Raw genomic sequence first — 23603 nt, 5'->3', positions numbered from 1 at the left:
AAATATACTAGATAATTTCCATTTTGTTCAATAGAGTAAGACTCATTAAGTGTCTAGACTGAGTCCAAATATCACATTTTAAAATAATTATCAAGGACCAGGGCCATCAGACTAAAGGAAAATTCTCTGATATACACTAATTTTAAAAGACACTTAATCCTTTGCAAACTATGAAAAATATGACATCAATCATCAAGTTAGGCAGGTCTTTGCTAAGACACTTATAAAACTTGCACTGGGAGCTTACTGATGATCTACTTCCCTCCCTAGAACAAACCTTTCTCTTATTTACTCTAATACTGCATCTTTATTCCTTGACCCAAATAAATATTCAGATGCCAGAGACAAAATAGCAATACGGCTAACTCTTTCCATGGATGAACTAGTTTTCAGAGAAACCTGTCTGTGGTTACCTGGGCTGAGTGGAGTACTAACACTGGTTGGTCCATGGCTTGTTCTGGGTGTTTTACAGGGTATTTCCTTACAAGAGTTTCCTTGTTCCCATGAAATACTGGATAACTCCCGAATATCTATCAATGATCTAAAGAATTGAAAAGGAAACATCGAATTATTTAGAAAGGCTATTCAAAAACATAACAAACCATCAAAAACTCCTGTGATTTTTTTTGGGAAATCTAAGAGTACATTCATTTACTTATGCAACTGTTTAGTATTATTTTCATCATTTTACATAGAATTCCCCCTCCAATATGTTCTGATATAATTTCCTAAGGCTCAAGTGTCATAAGGTCCAACACAACTTAGATAATTCTTTTTTGTTTATGCTCTTAACAATAATTATTATAATACATTTATATGATTTATGATAATTAATTAATTAATCTTAAATTGGATCCTCTACAATAATACATATTATAGAACATGGATTGGGATCAACTATAAAATATTCCCATTAATCAATAATTAAGAATAATTTCTCTATTGAAAAAAGTACCCCAACATACATATCCTTCTCTTTCAATTCCTTTGAAGATTCTTTTAATGTTTCTTCTCCAAGACTGAAAAGACAAAGAAATTTTTTGAATCAGTTTAGATAAACTAAAAGTTAAATAGTGTTACACATAATAGGTGCTTAATATTTGTAGAATGAATGAATGAATGAATGAATGAACTGGGTAAGGATACTGAGGAAATGGATTAAATACTTTACTGTTAGAAGGCAACTTCAGAAGAATAGAAGGGAAATATTACCCGAGGTAGGTCCTAATGATACTATGTTCTCCAGGGTCAAGTTTTGATTAAGTGGATGGAGAATTCTGAAAACAAGCATTTTACATGTGAGCTATTACCTTATAGGTGTAAACTGAAGTTCTGTCCCACACTCAGACTTATTTCCAAGGATTTTTTCAATCACCTGAAACCTTTCTCCATCTGAAAGAAAATGTGTTCAGTCACTGAATTTTATGTGTATAAATTATTTTTTTACATTTAATTATTTTTTTATTTTCAGTTCTACATTCTCTACCTCTCATTTTCCCTTTCATATTTCATGAGTTCTCTAGAACTGTGGCTAGTCATTGTGTTGATCAGGGAATTACCTTACAATAATGTTGTAAAAGTATAAATTATTCTCCTGGTTCTGCTCACTTCACCCTCCATCAGTTCATTCAAGTCTTCCCAGGTTTCTCTGAAACTATCCCCTTCATCATTCCTTTTAGTATAGTAGTACTCCATCCTCCATCACATTCATATACTACATAACCTGTTCAGCTATTCCTCAATTGATCCAACACTGCTTCAGTTTCCAATTACCACACACACACACACACACACACACACACACACACACACACACACACATACCCCTCTCACATACACACATTAAAAGTTTTTTTGGGTTCTCTTCCTCTTTTTTTTTTTTTTTGGTTCTCTTAAGGATATAGACCTAACAGTGACATCATTGGGTTTTTTAAAGACTATATACAAGTTAATACCTTTTTGGGAGTAATTCCCAAATTGCTTTCCAGAACAATTGGAAAGCTCATAGTTCTATCAACAGTATATATAACTGTTTTCCCATAGTCCCTGCAGCATTTGACATTTTCCCTTTCTGTCAATTTCTGGTGATGTTAGGAATTATAAATCTGCATTCTCTAATGTGGTGATTTAGTAATTTCAGGCTTTTTTTATATGGTTATTGAGAGCTTAAATATCTTCCTTTATAAAATTTATGTCTAATCTTATCCCTTGACCCTTTATTAATTGAGAAATGGCTTTCTTTTACATTTGAATTAATTTCCTACATATTTTAGAAATGAGACCATTACCAACCAGACTTGCAGTATATGCACAAATTAACATTTTGTGAGAAAATTTTTTGAGTCTGATCCTGGAATGATAAGTATCACTCTCTTTTTTTGTGAGTAAATTATATTTTACTTTTTTCTATCCTTTATTTTCCTATTTTTAATTAATGTTTTATTCTTCATAGAGATAATTTTCAATCATAATTTTTGTAAAATTTTCTCTTTCCCAATCTTTCTTTCCTTCACCTTAGGATAGTAAATAATCTGATATAGGCTATGTACCCACAATTGTGTTACACATAATTCCATATTAGTCATGCTATGAAAGAAGAAACAGGACAAAAAGGAAAAAGCATGAGAAGGGAAAAACAAAAACAAAATTAAAAAGCTGAAAACAGTATTCATTGATCTGCTTCAGATTCCATAATTCCTTCTCTTTTAGAACAGTCTTTGATCCTTGTATTGCTGAGAAGAGCTTAAGTTTATAAAAGTTGATCATCACACAATGTTGCTCTCCTGGTTCTGCTCACTCCACTCAACCTCAGTTCATGTAAGGCTTTCCAGGTTTTTTGGAAATCAATTTTCTCATTGTTTCTTATAGAGCAATATTATTCCTTAAATTTACATGTCACAACTTGTCCAGACATTTCCCAATTGATGGGCATCCCCTCTATTTCCAATTCTTTGCCCTTACAAAAAAGAGCTCCTATGAATATTCTTGTTCATGTGTCTTTTTCCCTTTTTTGTGTTCTCATTGGGAAATAGACCTATTAGTGATATTGCTGGATCAAAGAGTTTACCCAGTTTTATTGCTCTTTGAGCATAATCATCATCATCATCATCATCTAAGGGTTGAATGATTTAAGCATTGAACAGATTTCAGTCAGTCTCTGAGATGCTTTCCAGTTCTAATACTCTTTGGTTATAAAATTCAGGCCAAGGGAGGCAGCAGTACAAAGAAATTTGGGTTTGAAGTCAAATGACTGTGGAGAGTAAAACTTGGTTCTTTCACACAATTCCACGGGTGATGAAAACCCTGGGCTTCAATCTATTTCTCTTTACAATGAGGTACCTGGACTAAATGATGTCTAAGATTGCTTCTAAATCAATCCTTTGAAATCAATAAATGTTCTAGAAAGTGACTTGTCTAAAAGGATTCCTTCACTCTAAATCTAACATTTTTCCCATTGCACCTTGTGTTCACTTAATATAAGTATTAGCTGTAAAAATTGGCTGGGTACAAGTCAAGCTCTCTTTTAATTATGCCATATAGCAGCTGAAGCATCTGAGCAGTCAATGTAACAATTTACTCCTTGGTTTCAACTACTTGAAACCAAGATTTTAGGATTTAGGATTAAGGGTCCTTCTCCACCCTCACCCCTGAATTTTACATAGGAAGAACCTGAACATAGTACCTTAGTAACTATTCTAAGTCACAAAGGATGTAAGCAACAGAACCTGGATTTGAACCTGACTTGGAATCCAGGGTCTTTCCCACTAACACATACTATACTACTGCACTACTGTGAAATTATCTTAGACAGGAAATTATCAAATAAAAAGGCATTTTAAGGTAGGCTAATTTGGGTGACTAGGTGGAGTAGTGGATAGAGCACTGGCTCTGGAGTCAGGAGTACCTGAGTTCAGATTTGGCCTCAGACACTTAGTAATTACCTAGCTGTGTGGCCTTGGGCAAGTCACTTAACCCCATTTGCCTTGAAAAAAAAATCAAAAAAGAAAAGGAAAGAATAAGGTAGGCTAAATCAAATATATGTTATCAAAAGTAAGACATCATTAGGTTTGCTCTTCCTGCAATGCTATTTGTACCAAGAATGGAGAAGGATGGATCAATCAGATAATGACTTCTTCCATTTCACATGCTATATTTTAGTCTGAATTGGGCATAGATGTGCCCTGAACGTCATTTAAGGAACACTGAGAATGTTCCTTGTAAACTATCTTCCCTACTCAGGTGCCTAAAATTTTACTAATGGATATTGACTCCTTTGGAATCAATTCAGAACTGATTTTAAAAAACAGTGTGGGTGGAGGTGATGTTGTTTTTAAATTTTTAAATTTTAATTTACATGAATATATTAGTTTTTTATCAGAGCACTGGATGCCTGGAAAAGGTAGAGAAAGAATAAAAAAGTGGAAAAAGATATAATGGATGGAGTGCTCTTTCTGTTTCTTCCTGCTAGTCCCCTTTGCCTTCCAATGAACACCATTTTGAGAAGGTAAGGTCTAAGGACCAAAATTTTAAACTGTCTCAGGGTTAAAGGAAAGGGAAACATGGACAAAAGGAAAAGGAGAACAGATTCATAAATCACATACCACCCCCTGCTCTGGGCACCTGAAGTATAATCCTGGGCAGCTCTAAGAAATAGCAAATGGATATAGAGCAAAAGAGAGACAGAAACAGACCAACACAGAGATAGAGAGAGAGATCCCTATATCTGAAATATATAATATATATATATATATATATATATATATATATATACACATACACACACATATACATATATGTATAGGAGGTATATATACATATATACCTATATACATGCACATGTATCTAGTACATGCCTTTAAAGGACATTAAAACATAGTGTTTTACTATGCCCAAAGGGCAACAAAAATGTGCACACCCTTTGATCCAGCAATACCACTTCTGGGTCTATACCCTGAAGAAATGATGAAAAAGGGTAAAAACATCACTTGTACAAAAATATTCATAGCAGTCCTGTTTGTGGTGGCAAAGAATTGGAAATCAAGTAAATGTCCTTCAATTGAGGAATGGCTTAGCAAACTGTGGTATATTTATATCTTGGAACACTACTGTTCTATTAGAAACCAGGAGGGATGGGAATTCAGAGAAGCCTGGAGGGATTTGCATGAACTGATGCTGAGTGAGATGAGCAGATCCAGAAAAACACTGCACACCCTAACAGCAACATGGGGGCAATCATCAACCTTGATGGACATGCTCATTTCATCAGTGCAACAATCAAGGACAATTTGGGGCTGTCTGCAATGGAGAATACCATCTGTTTCCAAATAAAGAACCGTGGAGTGTGAACAAAGTTCAAGGACTATTCCTTTTGATTTAGAAAAAAAAACCCTGATATCTTATTGTCTGATCTTGTTATCTCTTATACTTTATGTTTCTTCCTTAAGGATATGATTTCTCTCTCATTACACTCAATTTGGATCAATGCACAATATGGAAACAATGTAAAGACTGACAGATTGCTTTCTGTGGAGGGATGGGGGAGGGAAGTAAGATGGGGGAAAATTGTAAAACTCAAAATAAATAAAATCTTTAATAAAAAAAAACATAGTGTTTTAGAACTTATATTAAAATCAATCACTCATACATGTGAAACAAGTTCCATGCCTCAAGCTACTGAGACTGTGGGGTAATCCGAAGCTGATTCCAAATAAACTTTAGAAATGATGAGTGGTAAATCTAGAAGTCTATGTCATGAACTGAAGCCATTCTTTACTTTTATTCATTTATTTATTGTAGGTTTTTGCAAGGCAATAGTTAGTTAAGTAACTTGCCAAGTCACACGGTATCATATTCTAAGTATCAAATGTCTGAGGCTGGATTTGAAATTGGATCCTCGTGACTCCAGGGTCAGTGCTTGAGCTGCTCCCTGAAACTAATTTTTCTCTTTTGCTAGGCAATGGGATTAAGTGTCTTGCCCAAGGCCACACAGCTAAGTAATTATTAAGCATCTAAGGCCGGATTTGAACTCAGGTACTCCTGACTCCAGAGCCGGTGCTCTAAAGCTAATTTTTAATGAAGCACCATATAAAGATTAGTTTTAGAGACTTGACTGTTTGGGATCAAGGAACCATGTAGTTTTGCTCCTAATTCTCCTAATTGTCCATTAGCCTCGGAGAAGTCACCAAATTTCTCTGAAAGGAGGACTGAATTAAAGGACAGAGTGAAAGGAGAGAGAGAAAATATAGTATATGGTAGTGGGGAAGTATGAATGGAGGAAGTTGCGATCAGTAATGGCAACAATGGAAAAATATGGGAAGTATAGCTTTCGTGATGGACTTAACATAAAGAATGTGATTCACCCACGACAGAGCTGGAGATTGTTGGAACACTGATGTGTTGGAACTGATGCATATTTATTATTATTATATTACTATTATTATTATCTTTTGGGGGGTTGCAGGGCAAATGGGGTTGGGTGGCTTGCCTGGGGCCACACAGCTGGGTGATTGTTGGGTGTCTGAGGTTGAATTTGGACCCGGGTGCTCCTGGCTCCAGGGCCAGTGCTCCATCCACTGCGCCACCTAGCTGTCATTATATTATTATTATTTTTTTCATTTTCATTTCTTTCCTTTATTTTATTGCTCATGTGGGTCTATATTTTTTGGGGGAAGGGGTATTATGTCTACTCTTAAACAAGAATATTTTAGTAATTTATAAAAAAATCATTTGTACAAAAATAAGAATAAATAAAAATTCAACAAGAAAAAAAGGATTAAAGAATTCCTAGGAGTGGCTAGGTGGTGCAGTGGATACAGCACCGGCCCTGGAGTCAGGAGTACCTGAGTTCAAATCTGGCCTCAGAAGCTTAATAATTACCTAGCTGTGTGGCCTTGGGCAAGACACTTAACCCCATTGCTTTGCGAAAACTAAAAAGAATTCCCTAAGTATGATTTTACAATCCAAAGACTCAGACCCAGTTATCAGAGGACTGTAGTGCTGTGAAAAGAGTGCTGGACTGGAACTGGAAGGCTTTTTGGCACCCCTCCTAGAACTAGGGGACTGGAATCAGATCTTAGAGGTTCCTTCTCGCTCTAAATTCTATAAGTCTGGAATAATTCTTTCATAAGTGCTAATTAAAAGTTTACTTTCTTTTCATGCACTCAGGCCATCCAGGTATGGTTTTCACTTTTCTCAAAGTCCCTTTCAATTTCAGGACTTTATACAGAATCAAAGTGAGTAATTTCTGACCTGACTGTGTTTTACCAGAGTCTTGTTTTTGGACACCACAGACTTCTTTTGTGACTTCCAAGACATCTTCTTCATGACTTAAAGTCTGCAAGGGAAATAAAATTATTAAAAAACAGCAAAAATATGGTTCCTAATTCTAAGTCTAACCCAATTTGGTAATTACTTATTCTTCAATCAATCAAGCACTGACATACACATATGTAAGAATAAACAAGATATATTCAAATATGAAAATGTATCTGTGAAGATGAAGACTTAGATATCCTTTGCAAAAATGCAAATCACAACCCATCCCTAACAGCTATACTGCTCAAATCCTGTCCACATCTTACAATGGGTCTGCTACAAGGGGTCCACACAAAATGCTGAAGGCCTCCAATGAAGTCTCTTGATATTATGAATTCTAGTGGAATATAGCTGAGATGTCCACTCTTATCCCTCACCCCTGCTATGTGACAAGCCAATCATTTTCTTCCTTGATGAAATCTTTTACTCTGTTCTTCTCATTTCCTCATTGATTAAATGCAATTATCTTCTCACACTTATATTCCTTCACTGCCTTAATCATAGAAAGGGAAGATCAAGTGAATGAAGATTAGCTATTATCTAGATTATGAGATGCATTTGGTTGGTCTGAATTTATCTATCAATATATGTGCATGTGACATGCAGTATAGGGGAAGAGAAAATTGAGGCGGGGTTCCACTGTAGGAGTATAATTGGTTTAATTGCTTGTATGAAATTTCAAATTTCTTTTGGCAAAAGCCCAGCTTTTTTTTTTTTGTAAGGCAAATGGGGTTAAGTGGCTTGCCCAAGGTCACACAGCTAGGTAATTATTAAGCGTCTGAGGCCAGATTTGAACTCAGGTATTCCTGACTCCAGGGCCGGTGCTGTATCCACTGTGCCACCTAGCCACCCCAGCTTTTTAATAGCAACATTCTACCTGTGTTGCTACATAGCAATGAAATATGGAATATGTACCCAAAGAATTAAAAAAAATTAATACAAAGTAATTTTGGCAAGGCAGGAGCTAGCACCTGGGTAAATAAGTTAAAGCCTTATGCAAAAAATATGCTTGAGTTGACTTTTAAGGAAACTGGGGATTCTCAGAGATGGTGATGAGGGAGTACATTCCATGTTTGGGAGACAACCTGCACAAAGTCAGAGAAATGACTAGCAAGGAGGTTAGTTTGGCTCAGCCAAAAATATTATGCTGACTTGTATAAAAAGGTTAGAAACTAGTTGAGATGAATTTGTAAAGTGTACTAAATACCAAGTATGAAATAATCTAGAGGTATGAGGGAACCAATGGAGTTAGGAAAAAAGAAGTTAGTTCTGGCTTTAGGAAAATGACTTTGGCAAATGGGTGGAGGAGGTATTAGGGAGAGGAGAAATTGAGGATCACTTGAGGGAGTGAGATTAGAAAGCTTTTGCAACAGTCCAGGTAAGAAGTGATAAAGGCCTGAATGAGGGTGGTGTTGGAATGAGAAAAGAGAAAGGATTGGAAGCTCAAGATACAAGGGGTGACAGTGTGAAGAGTTGAGTATGGACTGAGATAATGAACCTGAGTGCCTGGATTAAGCATCTATTAATTAGTTATGAGGTAACTATTGATAGTCACCTGAAAACAAACACAAATTTTGTCTGCTTTTCTCTCTTTTATAACAAATATAAATCTCCCCATTGTACCAACAGTCACTTTAACATCCTGAAGGGGGAGATTTCCATGCTTTGTGGAGTCTTTAGTATAATTGATAAGGCACAGAGGTCCTGAAATGGGAGGAGATAGTCTTCCTAGTTTAATGGAATGTCTGATATTGAGCTCCATTCTAAGTTGAAGGTCACTCTTTTGATGTACATGCCAGAAGCAGTTTTTTTCAGATCTGGTCTTTTAATAATGGAACTGTATAAGAGGCTTTCTCCAAAACTCCATTTTTGGGGGTCTGGTTTTCTAGCTAGGCCCTTATGCATGCATTCATTATCAGAAAGCTTAGAGAAATTTAATAAAACCTGCATGTTAATGTTTGTTTTTTCCCTGAGACCAAATTCTGGAGAATAACATCTGTCCCTTCTTAGGACAAATTCTGAAGGTTAACACCATGTTCAATTTAATTTTTTTATTAAGGCCAAACTCATGTAGATCATCACCAAGAAGCATCAATTTATTAGGTGCCCTCTATTGAAGGTCCTGAAATAAGACACTTATAATATAAACACAAAATTTAAAGTTCCTGCTCTTAAGGAATTACATTTAGGGGTAGGGTTATAATATTTAATTGGAGAAAGGAGAGAGCATGACTGGTGAAGGGAATAAAGAAATATTTTCCATAGGAGACAAAACCTTGAATACATATGAGATAGAAACATTTTATGAGCATGCTGCATGAGCTTCTTTCAAATACTGATATTTCTATCCAAGGGTAATTTTCCATCTTATGTATGAGAAGAATACATTAACTTCTAAAATAAATTAATATTTGATGGATCTACAATATTATAGTTATTTTTTAAAAACATTATTACTGCATCTAACATTTCCATCTCCCACCATCTGCACATAAACACATTTTTTTCCTTGTCTCCCTCAAGATTTCCCGTTTTTGAAAAGAAAATGATTCCTTTCCTTCCCTTCTATCACAGCATTTTCTGATGCATGAAGTGAAAAGTGGGGAGGGATGTATCAGGGACACAACACCATGAGCCAAAGCTGCTGAAGCTTTCTTAAAAATAGATTAAGAAGGGGGTGGCTAGGTGGTGAGTAGATAGAGCACCAACCCTGGAGTCAGTAGTACCTGAGTTCAAATCTGGCCTCAGACACTTAATAATTACCTAGCTCTGTGGCCTTGGGCAAGCCACCTAACCCCACTGCCTTGCAAAAATAAAAATAGATTAAGAAGCAGCATGAATGATCAATTAGCCCCAAAGTAGAAAAAATGTTAGTCATTCAACTATCCTGCTATAAGTTTTCTAGAGCTCAAAAGAAGAGGCTGCTCCCTACCCATATCTCTAGCCTCACAGGATGTAGTTTACTTGAATAACCCCCCCATTCTTCTTTGAGTGGGAAGAGGGTAGGATAGGAATGAGCAGAGAAGGATAGACACAAGTAAACTTGATTCACTCAACAAGGATGTAAATGGTTGAGTGTTGCTGATAAAAAATATACTCTACAAATCTGGTCCTCTCAAAGTTCCAGAAGCAAGGCCAGTGCAGTGAATATATAAAAGCCCTGAGAAAAATCACTTACTGACTTTGGTTCAATTCTCTGAGGAGTCAAAAAGTGGGGTAAAATGAAGGAAAGGAAATTATTTTTCTTATTTTGCGAGTTTATGATGTTGGTAAGAGAATAAAAGCGAAAACGAGACATTATTCTTAGAATGGCAATTTTTGGAGAAAAGTCAGAATGGTAATTCTCGTAGAAAAGACTCAGTTTTCAATTTTCAAAAGCCTCTTTTTCACACATATACTGCCCAGAAGTCATAAATACCAATGGAGCTCTAGGGGAAAACTATAGCTGTAGAATGTCAAACTATAACTTACCTGGGAATTAACTTTCACCTTAACTTCTAAATGTTCTTGAACAGTTGGGGTATAAAAGTAATCCTGATTAGGGGTTAGAAATTCATCTGTTACATCCTCAGAAGACTTGACTGAACAAGGTGATTCCACAGAATGCTCCTATTAATGGAAGGATATTAGAAAGAATTTTTCTCAGTAAACTAGAAAAATTGGAAAGTAACAAATGTTACCATTCACAATCATCCCTGAGGCAGTTTTGCTTAACTTTTTTTTTAATGAGAAGGCACTATAAGATGACTGTTTGTTGTTAAATTACCATTATGTCAAATTAAAACAAAATTTATTAATAATTTAACAGAAATTACTTTATTTTGGCATTCATAAAAAAAAAAAGGACTCTATGGTGAGAGAGCTGCTGTACTCCATAGGCTTCTCCTCTCCATCTCTTCCCATCCTTGGGTCAAGTACTTCTAAATAGGACTAGGCTCCCTCAGACACAGCCAGGCTGCCTTCCAGCCACCATAATATACCCTTCCCCACTGCCCACCACCTTCTACCTCTTCTTCTAGAAGAGTAACGAAGGTGACTCTCCCATTCCTAGAAAAGAAATCGATCAATTGCCTTTGACTCTACCCACCAGCTCAGTGACTTCTTAGATCAAAATACTAAACCTTCTTTTGTTGTTGTTTTTGTAATCTTGGTGCTAACTAAGCAAATAATCAGTCCCTGATGTATTTTCATTTATTTCAGTAAAAACCCTTATTAATGGCAATTCCTGTGATAGTGGTAGAAACAGTCAAAACTCTCTACCTCCATTCCTCTTAAAGAAATAATAATAATGTATTTTAGATGTATTTTAATTCAAACATTTGAACTTATCTGGAAGAAATCAGTTCTGCGGTAAGGTTCTCCTCTCTATCTGATCAACCCAAGAAGAATTTCTCCCTGGAAGTCATTATGGTAGTGGTTTGTAGGGGAGTTGTTTCTAGGGAGGGAAGAGGTATGGCATCAAGAGACTCTTGAATGATTCATCTAAAAGCAAGGCCTCAGTACCTAAAAGGGTTTATAAAAGACTGGTCTTCCCCAAGAACAATGCTCTTATTCCTCATTTTCTTGAAGGCAAAAGGGAGGTCTCTTTCATTACTTCACATCACCAGTGACCAGCTGGGGGAGATCTTTGGAAAAAAGTGGTCATAAAGGGAATGAATGGTTTTGGGAAAATCATTCTCCAGGGTTACGCAAAGATTAAATGAGTAGTACTCTCTCTCTCTCTCTCTCTCTCTCTCTCTATATATATATATATATATATCTATCTATCTATCTATCTATCTATCTATCTATCTATCTATCTATCTATAGTGAAACAAAATGTCAACCCTAAGGTGTGTAATCATGTTCTGTCAATTTTCCTATGTTTAAGAATACTAAGAGTATGAGGAGACTCAGTTTGAACAGTTTGTTTTCAAGCAGAACAACGATCAGTTTAGAGTAGAAAAATAGTAAATAATGAACCTGAGGTGAAACAAATGTTTCAACCACAGCCTACAACTATTCATAACTTTGTTTCTATGGAGATCTACATGGTAATTCTAAATTTCCTAGGAAATAAGTGGGACACCCCCCCCCATTCTGCTTTCTTGGGCTCCAAAAAAGACTTCTTACTATTCTAATCTATATAATAAATCTGGTTAGAGAAGACTAACAGTTAATCACAGACTTTAGCACTTAATCACATATTAACTTATTCAACTGAACTTATATAATAAAGTATCATTTATGTGCAAAGGAGTATAGAAGGTTGGGACTGGAGTTAGAAAGACCTCAGTTCAAATCCAGCCTCAGATACTTATTGGTTGTATGACTCTGAGCAAATGCCTTAATCTACTGGAGAATGGAATGGCAAACGACTTTTCCAAGAAAATCCCACATATAGTATTGGCATGGTATTGGATATTACTGAAAGAATGAACAAGAAAACAATTTATGTGCAAGGTACTGATGCCAGGAAGTGAGGATGATTAACACCCAATTTCTGCATTTAAGTAACTTTGTAGTTTACTGAGCTTATTAAATGGAAGCAAACAAATGGGCTTTTCTTGCTCTTTGAAACTTTAGATTACTTCTGGTGGGCTCTGGGTATTCTAGTTTTCCCCTAAAACCATGGAAAGAAACAGTAGGGGCAGTTAGGTGGCACAATAGATAAAGTGCTGGCCCTGGAGTCAGAGGACAAAACAAAATGGAAAGAAGCAATAAACTTTGGGTTGATCTCTTCTTGTTCAACTATCACCAAGAGGGGTGTGTAAGGGGAAACCAGGGAGAGTTACTGCATCAGCTTTAAAAGGGAAACTGCTGGTATTCTCATTTGGTTCTTCCTTCCTTATGAGGCACCTAAGTGTCACAGTAGACAAGAGTGTGAGATCTAGAGTCAGAAAAATTGGGAGTTCAAATCTTGCCTCTGATGCTTACTAACTATAAGACCCTGAGCAAGTCATTTAACTTCTATCTTCCTCATCTGCAAAATAATAAAAGCAGTTAACCTTCCAGAGTTCTTTGCAAACCTTAAAACACTATATAAATGCTAACTGCCATTATTATTATTCCTCTCTCTTCAGAATATGCATGTCAGTCAAAAAACATTGAATAAATGTACTATGTGCCAGGCATTATGTTAGTCAATTAAGGAAGCTCACAATATAATGGGAGAGACAACAAGTAAACAAATATGTATCAAAAAGCTATGTACAGGAAAAAGAGGAAATGGTAACAGAGGGAAGGCACTTGAGTTAAGAGGGGTTGAAATCCCAAGCAAAGGAAGCCAATAGATAAAAGGAAAGAGGAAGAGTACTCCAGAAATGGGGACAACCTGGAAAATTCCCAGAGCTAAGAGTTTAATCGTGAAACAACCAAGGAATCCAAGATTAAAAAATATGTGAAGAACAAGGAGTAAGAAAGGTAAGAAGGTCTGGATTTCATATTTGATCCTTGAGGCCACAGAGTCACTGGAATTTACTGAGTATAGGGAGGTTGGCAATGGGGAGTTGGAGGGAGGGAGACCCAGGGTTGGACCTGTACTTTAAGAAAGTCATTTTGGTGACTAAATGGATGATATGACTAAATGGAAGATAGATTAGAATGGGGAGAGACTTGAGGCAAGCAGACCCTTCACAGGCTATTGCAATAGGTGAGAAAAACCTGAACCAAAGTCAAAGGACAGAAGGATGAAAAAGACAGGCCTAAATAATAGATTTGATATGGGGTATAATACCTAGATTGACAGTTTAGGGAATTGGGAGGATGGTGTTGCTCTGGACAGTAATATGAAAGGCAGGAGTTGAGGAGGATTGAGGGGGAATGATAATGAGTTTGATTTTAGACACACTGAGTTTAAGATGTCTATAAGTTGGTTGGAGAGGTTGGACTGGAGATGTCAACATGGGTTCTGTAATGACTTAATACTGAATGATAGAACTTCTCTTTTTTCACAGAGGAGCAGGACAATGGGGTTATCCAACAAGCATTTTGAAGGATTTCTAAAGATAAAGATTGCCTGACAGTGATCCTTTGTGAATGAACTCTTAGAGATGCCTATAGCTGCCAGAAACCAAAGAATCAGCCTTGATCAACTCAAGGGCAGCTGTAGACTCAAGACTTTCCTTGGGAGTTTCTAACATAGTTGCCTGGCTTTTAGCATCTACAGATATCTTCTTCCTTAAACTCCACCCCCAACCCTGTTTTCCTCCAGAAAGTCTCTAATAATTATAATTATCTCACCCATTTCCCATTCTCCTTTGAGCAGCTGAGAATATTCTTTGCCTCTCTGCTCCCTTGTAGGATCTTCTCTTCTCTGCAAGAATTTTCTCAGTCAATAAATGCTTTGTAATATAAGACTGAACTCTTGTTTTATATTTTATTAACAGAGGCAGTAATCAGCAAAGAGACAGCAATTAAATTGACTGGAACTCAGGAGATCACCAAGTGAAGTAGTATAGGGGAAGAAGAGAAAAGGGTTCCAGGATAAAACCTGTGTGACAACTCTGGTTACTGGGCATAATCTGGATGAGGATTCAACAAAGACAGACAGAAGAGTGGTCAGATAAGATAGGAAAAGAAGCAGAAAAGTGGTGTCCTGCAAACAGAGAAGAGGACAGGATGATCACCAGAGGAGGAGAGGCTGCAGAGAAGTTGTGGAAAATGAAGATTGGGAAAAAGTAGAATGATAAGATTAGAAACTAGAGTGCAAAGTGTTAAAAAAAAAAGAGTGAGAGGAGAGAAAATAGAACCTATTGTAGATGAACTTTTCAAGGAATTTAGCTATAAAGGGCAGAAGAGATAATGGATGATAGTTTTGGGGGAATGGAAGGATTAAGTGACAGTTTTCAAAGATGGGGGAGATATGGGTATGTTTATAGGCAGTAGGGAAGTAGTCAGCAGAAAAAGGGGAAATTGAAAATAAGTGATCTAGTAGAGATGATGGGAGGAAGGCAAATCTGTTGGGGGAGATGCAGTGGAATGGGATCACTTGAACAAGTAGAGGGGTTAGAAACAGGGGTGAAGCAGCAGATAGTGGCAGAAGGTCTCCAAGTGACAAAGGATGAGAAAGAAGTGGGGGATGGGCACTTATGGCAAATATTCTCAATTTTTGCTATGAAATATAAGGCAAGGTTTTAAGCTGAGAGGGTAAGCGTAAGAGGAGTGATGAAAATCATTAAAGAAGAGCAGTCATGAAGAGTCACATAGTAAGTTGATAAGGAGGGACTGAAAGACAAGCTAGAAGCAGTGAGAGTCCAGCTGAGACAATTTAGCATTAATTTATAATGAACCCAAGCAGAATAGTTACATGTTTTCCTCCATCTTCATTCAGCAGCATGTGTATAGGAATGAAGGCAGTGGAGGGTGGAAGTGATTCAGGGTTGAGACTTGGTAGGGATAATCAGTGAAATAAGGGGGGGATGTGGGTGTAAGGACTAAAGATTCAAGAGAACAAGATATATAGATCAAGGTGGAGAAATAATAGTGATTAATGCAGGAAGATGACTGGGGGGGGGGTCAGATGATTAGAGGTCATAGTATAGACAAAGAGCAAGGTCTGGTAAGAAAGCAAAAGGAGAATTCGAAAGTCTATAGATTATGGTTGGATAAGAGGACTTTGGAATTCTTGAAGAAGGAAATGCTACACTTAAAGGGGATGGCAAGATGAAGGGTATTATCATCTTAGTGTATGACTGATGTGGTTTGAAGAAGTAGGTCAAAAGAAGTGATTTTCAATTTCAAAAGAAATTGAATAGTTAGGGTGTTTATGGGAGAGTTATTGTATGTTATGTCACCTAGTATGAGAACAGAAGTTGGGAAAGAGAGAAAAACTGTCAACTATGTAGTGAATTCATTGAGGAAGAAAACAAGGGTGACTTGATGGGGAGCTATAAACAATATTGATGGGGATTTTGCCAGGGTGTAGAGATGAACAGCATGAAGCAGGAGAAGTTATTGAGTGATAGGTGGAAGTGGCAATGGGAAACAAGGATTATTTCAGTTCCTCTACCTTGACCAGTAAGCTAAGAGAAACGAGTGAAGGTGTAGAGAACCAGGTTTTAGTAAAAGCAAGAAGATGGAAGGAGTGGGAAAATAAAAATATTAGGAAGGGAAATTTGTTGGCTATGGAATGAGCATTCCAGGTGGTATAATAGAAACGGAGGGTGATATTTGGTTGGAACTTTGGGGTGGGAGGGTTAAGAGGGATAGGAATAAAGAATAGGGTGGTGTGGAATGGGGAATGGGGCTTGGAAAATGACCTATCCGGGAGAACATGGCTGTCATTGGTGTTTTATGCCTTTTTTTTCCTTATCCTGAATAGTGATTCTAAGATGGCCTAGTTCAGCTCCAGAGGTAGCCTTGTGAATTCAACAAATTAGGAACTCCTGAATCCCTCAGGAAGTTTTATGAACAGTGAAAAGATGAGGTGAAAGTGAAAATCCTATTCAATAGTCCTTCTAAGGGATCTTATATTGTAGTATTTAAGCAGTATTGATCTTCTAGGAGAACTAAGATAGCACTTTTAGTTATTTTAGTTTAAGTTTTATCAATGTGCACTTGTGACTATGTTTAAAGCATTTCTTTTTGAACAGAGCAAATGAAGACTGCTCTATACTTATCCTATATTCCAGAGAGCATCTTTTTACTTCCCTTTTAGAGAAACCTTAGATGTGAGCCAAATCTAAGCTTTAAGTAATTTTCATAATCCCTCTAGACTGGGAGGGATTTAACAAGTCAGAGTGTTCAATGAAGAAAAACCTAACCCCTCTATTTAGGAGCTAGGCTAGGCTCCTTTATCCCTTAGAGGAAGAGAATTAAGTTCCCTAGCCTCCCTGGGATTGGTTAATGATAAGATTATAGGTACAAAATGACTTCGTGATTCATAGGGAAGGTGGAAACATCAAGTCTGTTTTCCCCTCAAGCTGGAAAGCAGTGTGGCAGAAACTAAGTGTACAAAAACATTTTACCAAATATATATATATACACACACACACATACCAAACAAGTCTGAATGGTTATATGATATAGAAATAATGAGTAAAATTATAAACAAATTAGAAGAGCATGGAAGAAATTACTCATCAGATTACAGGTGAAAAATTCACAACCAAACAAAGAGAGAATCAGAGGTGGTAAAATTAGATAACTTTGATTACCATAAAATTAAGAAGTTTCTGCACTAGCAAAACTAATGCATATAAAATTAGAAAAGAAGCAGGTGAATGAGGGAAAAAAATCTTTAAATCAAGTCTCTGACAAAACTTTCTAAGATAATATAGGACACTGACTGAAATTTTTAAGAAAAAAGTTATTACTTAATTGATAAATGGTCGATAGGAATGGGGGGGGGGGGCAGCTAGGTGGCACAGTAGACAAAGCACCAGCCTTGGAGTTAGGAGGACCTGAGTTCAAATGTAACCTCAGACATTTAATAATTACCTAGCTGTGTGACCTTAGACAAGTCACTTAATCCCATCACAAAATAAAACAAAAAACAAAAAAAGATGAATAGGCAATTTATAGAGGAAGAAATCCAAGTTATCAATAGTCATGTGCAAAAATGCTCTAAATCACCAATAATTAAGAGAAATACAAATTAAAACAACTTTGAGGTTTAACCTCATTAGATTAACAAAGCTGATAAATAAGGAAAATGTTAAATATTACTGTGGCTGTGGGAAAACAGATACATTAATATACTATGAGCAGAACTCTGAAATGGTCCAATCATTCTGGAAAGCAATTTGCAATGACAGATAATGCCCCCAAATCTATTAAATTGTGTATATCTCTTGACCCAGAAGTATCATTATCCACCAAGGAGATCAAAGAAAGAGAAAAATTACCCATACGTATAAAAATATTTCTATCAGTTGTTTTTGTGAAGGCAAAGATTTGGAAACTGAGGAGTGTCCATCACATGGGGAATGGCTAAACCATTAATGGTATATGAATGTGTTAAAATCTACTGTACTATCAGCAATTAAGGAGATAGTTATCTGGGAAGACTTGAATGCAGTGATACAGAATGAAGAGAGAAAACCTGGGAGAAGGATAATAATAATAATAATAATAAGAATAAGAAGAAGAAGAAGAAGAAGAAGAAGAAGAAGAAGAAGAAGACTGTGAAGACAAACAGCTCACAAAGACTTTGGAACTCTGATCAACACAATAACCAACTGAGTTTCAGAGAACTCATGCTTAACCCATCTCCTGATAAGAAAAGTGATAGATTCAGAGTGAAGATTTGAGATATCCTTTTTAGACATGGTCAATGCAGGAAAATTTGTTTTGCCTGATTATGAATGTTTATAACAAGGATTTTGTTTTTCTTGCTTTCTCAATAGGACAAGAAATGTAGAGAAGTAGGAGAGAGAGACAATGTGAACCTGAAAATAAAATAAAATTTAATTGAGATTTTTTTTTTAAAAAACCCTCCAAAAAATAGCTTGTTTTTCTTCCCACTAGAAAATAGGCATTATAGGTAGACTAGCAGATGAGGAAGTAGAGGTCTAGAAAAGTTAAAGGATTTGTCCAAAGTCACAATGCCATTTGATTAGATCTTGTACATAAGGAGGAGCTGCTTGATTACTTGTACTACTTTACTTACACTACAGAACTCAGAAGAGTCAGAATGCTTCTGAAAGGTTCCTCCATGTTCTGGATGCTTTTTCTTTCTTGGCAAGTGGTGTCTTGTACCTAACAAAGACAACATGCTGATTTTCAAATAATATTCATCTATACCAAAGAGAACTTCATCTATACTAAAATTCAAAGAAAATATTTTAATGGTAGTGGGAAAGAATAGACATGCTTGTCTAGGAATACTATTCTGTACTCTGTCAAGGGTAGATAAGGATGGACATCTTGATTTGGTTCAGATTTTATAGAGGATAAAGCCATTTTGGACTGGTCTACACAAAAAAAGATCATCTCTAGGGTAATAACCCTTTCCACCACCAGTGAACAAAATGGGACCAGACTCTGAATACCAAAAATCTTATGTTTTTTTGTGTAAGGATATATGGCAATTTTGAAAAATCCTCCTTTGACTTATAAATGATGCTGTATCACTTTGTATTTCATACTATACTGGTAGAGAAAGATTCCAAAAGTTGTTCAGGTGCTTGGAAACTTAGCTTACAAACACATAAAGAAGGGATTGCGTTCTTAACCTTGATTCTTTTTTTTAATAAAAGATTTTATTTTGCATTTTACAACTTTTCTCCTAATCTTGCTTCCCTCCCCTCACCCTCCACAGAAGGCAGTCTGTTGAGTCTTTGCATTGTTTCCATGGTAAACATTGATCTAAGTTGAATGGCATGAGAGAGAAATCATATTCTTAGGGAAGAAAAATAAAGAATAAGAGATAACAAAATTACATAATAAAGATAACAGGTTTTTTCTTTTTAGAAATCAAAGGGAAGTGTTTGGTTTTTATTCAAACTCCACAATTTTTTTTTGAATATAGATGGTATTCTCCATCACAGATACCCCAAAACTGTGCCTAATTGTTACACTGATGGAATAAGCAAGTCCATCAAGGATGATGATCACTTCCCATGTTGCTGTTAGGGTGCACAATGCTTTTCTGGTTCTGCTCATCTTGCTCAACATTAGTTTATGCAAATCCTTCCAAGCTTCTCTGAATTCCCATCCCTTCTGGTTTCTAATAGAACAGTTTAACCTGGATTCTTAACAAGCTTCCACAAGTTTTGTTGTTAATTTTATAACTATATTTTAATATAATTGGTTTCCTTTGTAATCTTAGGTATTTCATTTTATGCATCTACAAGCATTTTAAGAAAGGGTTCATAAGTTTTTACTAGATTGTCAAAGATGTTTAAGACAAAAAAAAAGTTAATAATCTCTGATATAAAGGGAAGACCCTTAGGAACACAACTCTAAACTATTCTGGTCTTAAGGATGTGAGAATTAATGTGAGAAAATCAAGACTGTATGCAAAAATATGAGTGGACATATCCTCCTGAACGGACTGCCTAGCCAGGTTCAGATTGAGTTTAAAGACCCTGTTAGATGCAGGGTCAATGAAGTACCCATGAAGTGGAATATATGTCAAATTCTGGAATCTCAAAACTGGAAGCACCTTAAAGGGCCTCTTCTCCAACCTCACATCCCATCTCCTCTACAGATGATTATTTATCCTCTGCTTAAAGTTTTCAGTGATAAAAAAAATTGACCACCTCAAAAGGTTTCCTATTCTATTTTTTTAAAAATACATGTCATTGATGTCTTGTCTTTAAAATATCACAATCATTTCTTTTACCCCACTCCAGATTAAAACTAACCTTATAACCAAAGAAAGTGCTTAAGCAAAAACATCTGATATAGTAAAATTGTTCCATCCTGGTTTTTCCAAAGTTTGATGGTTGGAAAATTCTCCCAAGAAGTTCTCATGTAATATGATTTTTACATTCCCCACCACCCTGGTAGCCTTCCTCACAGAATTATATGTGTAATGGGGGTGAGAAAGGTTCAGGAAGAGGGATGGGATTTGGTCAGTGAGAGCCCAGTTCTCAGGAGCATATATCTGTATTTCAGAAGGATCCCCCAAAGCTCCATCTAAGAAAAGCATCAGGCAGAGTACAATGTGCATACTCCTGAGGACTAGGCTCTCAGAGAATCTGAGTTGAAAGGGTCCTCAAAAGCTACCCAATCCAACTCCTACCTTGATAAGAATTTTCTCAATATATCCAGTAAGAGGTCATAGAATCACTGCTTGGAGAACTCCCAAAGTAGCCCATTACAACCTCTGGAGTTTTTTCTTAGTGAACACTATATCTGCTTCTTCACAATTTTCACTCTTTGCTCCCAGTTTTGCCGTTTTTTACAATACCTGAAGCAGGCTAATATGTCCCTTCTGAGTCTTTTCTCCTACAGAATGGCTAAATATCCTCAGGTCTTTCAACTAATCCTCAAATACTATGATTTTAAAGCCTTCATGATCCTGGCCATTCTCCTTTGACCAGTTTTATTGATGTTGTTAATAAAATGTGACACCTAAAATTGAGATATCACATTCCTGGTATATTTTAACTAACGCATGGTACAGTAGGACTAGTACTTCTCTGTTCCAAGGAACTGTCCCTTTATTTTTTTGGTTAGGTTTTTGCAAGGCAGTGGGGTTAAGTGGCTTACCCAAGGCCACACAGCTAGATAATTATTAAATGTCTGAGGCCGAATTTGAACTCAGGTCCTCCTGACTCCAGGGCTGGTGCTCTATCCACTGCACCACCTAGCCACCCCAGAACTGTCCCTTTCTTAAGAAGTCTGAGATCACAGTTTTTTGGAGGGTGCCTTGTCACATTAATAACCCAGAATCTGCCTGTAAATCACTAAAACTCCTTATATCTAACTATGCTTGTACTTCCCAACTTATCAGCTGAAGGGTAAACTTATTGTATTTAAATTATCATATTTAGCTCATCATTCTGACCTGTCAAGATCCTTTCGTATTCCGATTCTGTCATAAAGTATGCTTGCTATCCTGCCTACCTTATATGTCTTGTGAAAGTTATTAGTCTAAGAAAACCACTTACTCCCTAGAGATATCCTATTGATCCAATCTGAATTTTCAAATTGCCCTTTTTCAAATGTGCTACACAGAACCATATTCCAGATGTGGCCTGACTAGCATAGATATAGTGGGACTGCCACATCCTGTATGGATATTAGATTTCTATTATTCCGCTTAAGTTTATATTAGCTTTTTATGTGGCAATCACAGTGATTTTATTTTTTTCATGGTGGGCTTGTGATTGATTCAAATCCACAAATATTTTTCACATGAGATGCCACTGAGTCAAATATCTCCAGTCTTGTATTTGCAGGGGGGTGGAAATGACTAAAGTAAATTCCTTTAGAAAAAAACATTTGCAAAAGACATACTCTCTCTGTCTCTGTCTGACTCTGTCTCTCCCACATAGCTCCTTACCTAAGGACAGGACCTAGGGAAAGGAATGTGCTGCTTCAGCTTATTAGAAAAGGCTTTCAAGAGACATGCTTAGAATTGGAAATCAAGTAAATGTCCTTCAATTGAGGAATGGCTTAGCAAACTGTGGTATATGTATGTTATGGAACACTATTGTTTTATTAGAAACAAGGAGGGATGGGAATTCAGGGAAGCCTGGAGGGCTTTGCATGAACTGATGCTGAGTGAGATGAGCAGAACCAGAAAAACACTGTACACCCTAACAGCAACATGGGGTGATGTTCAACCTTGATGGACTTGCTTGTTCTATCAGTGCAACAACCAGAGACAATTTTGGGCTGACTGCAAAGGAGAATACCATCTGTATCCCGATAAACAGCCGTGGAGTTTGAACAAATTTCAAGGACTATTCCCTTTAATTTAGGAAAAAAAACAGATTATCTCATTGTCTGTTCTTGTTATCTCTTATACTTTTTGTTTCTTCCTTAAGGATGTGATTTCTCTCTCATCACATTCAATTTGGATCAATGTACAACATGGAAACAAAATAAAGACAGAGATTGCTTTCTGTGGGGGGTGGGGGTGGAAGGAAATAAGATTGGGAGAAAAATTGTAAAACTCAAAACTCAAATAAAATCTTTAAAAAAAAAAGAGACATGCTTAGGGATGAATAATAGTAGATTTTCTATTAGATGTAGATTTGGGCAGAACACCTGTAAATAAGACTTACCTGTTATGTTTTGGAACCTGGTCTCCCCTGCACTGCCTTCACTGTCAGAGTCACTGTGGATGACTTTCTCATGCTGGTCTTTTCTGCCTGGATCATCATGATCTCTGGTAGGATCAGTCTGGTGGCAGTCAGTATTCATTGGCTCCCTAGGATAAGACTGCTGCATGGATTCACAATTATTTTCTGTCTCACTGTCTGAAGTGAGATTGCTCTGAGGATACCAAAGACTTCCAAGCTGTCCACTAGCTGCTTTTTCAGCCATTTCTTTCACTTCAGCTAGATCACAAAATAATACAGTTCAATAAATCTTTTTATCATGAATATCTGAAGTAGATAATTTTTAACTCCTGAAAAGTGCTGCTGCTATTACTACAACTTGGAATTTAGCAGTGGCAGCCCTTATTTAGAATCATAGGATTCTGAGCTAAAAAAGACCTTGGAGATCATGGTGCCCATCTCTTTCATTTTACAAGAAAAGCAAGGAAAGAAGAGCCAACATAGCAGATTCAGGGCAGCTACCCAGCAGAACTCTCCCAATATTCTTCTCCAAATAACTTTAAAATAATGCATCCAATAAAATTTTGGAGCAGCAGAACCAACAAAGACATAGTGAGATATTTTTCCGTC

At 36.6% G+C, this 23603-nt stretch overlaps 1 protein-coding gene across 5 annotated transcripts in view; it reads right to left on the bottom strand.

Annotated features, from left to right (window-relative positions):
• Nucleotides 1–23603, bottom strand: part of TEX14 (testis expressed 14, intercellular bridge forming factor) — a 148855-nt gene that overhangs the window by 22165 nt on the left and 103087 nt on the right. For all 5 annotated transcript variants that reach the window (XM_074223600.1, XM_074223601.1, XM_074223597.1 and 2 more), the window contains exons 17-23: nucleotides 22977–23252; nucleotides 18905–18993; nucleotides 10786–10923; nucleotides 7249–7333; nucleotides 1311–1392; nucleotides 966–1019; nucleotides 414–541 (exon numbers count right to left, since the gene is read on the bottom strand). In XM_074223600.1, coding sequence (XP_074079701.1) covers nucleotides 414–541; nucleotides 966–1019; nucleotides 1311–1392; nucleotides 7249–7333; nucleotides 10786–10923; nucleotides 18905–18993; nucleotides 22977–23252 — 852 coding nt within the window. The remainder of the gene's footprint in view (nucleotides 1–413; nucleotides 542–965; nucleotides 1020–1310; nucleotides 1393–7248; nucleotides 7334–10785; nucleotides 10924–18904; nucleotides 18994–22976; nucleotides 23253–23603) is intronic.

The sequence above is a fragment of the Macrotis lagotis genome, chromosome 2 (genome assembly GCF_037893015.1).
Source record: "Macrotis lagotis isolate mMagLag1 chromosome 2, bilby.v1.9.chrom.fasta, whole genome shotgun sequence".
Lineage (NCBI taxonomy): Eukaryota > Metazoa > Chordata > Mammalia > Peramelemorphia > Peramelidae > Macrotis > Macrotis lagotis.
This window is presented reverse-complemented; position numbering and strand designations above follow the sequence as displayed.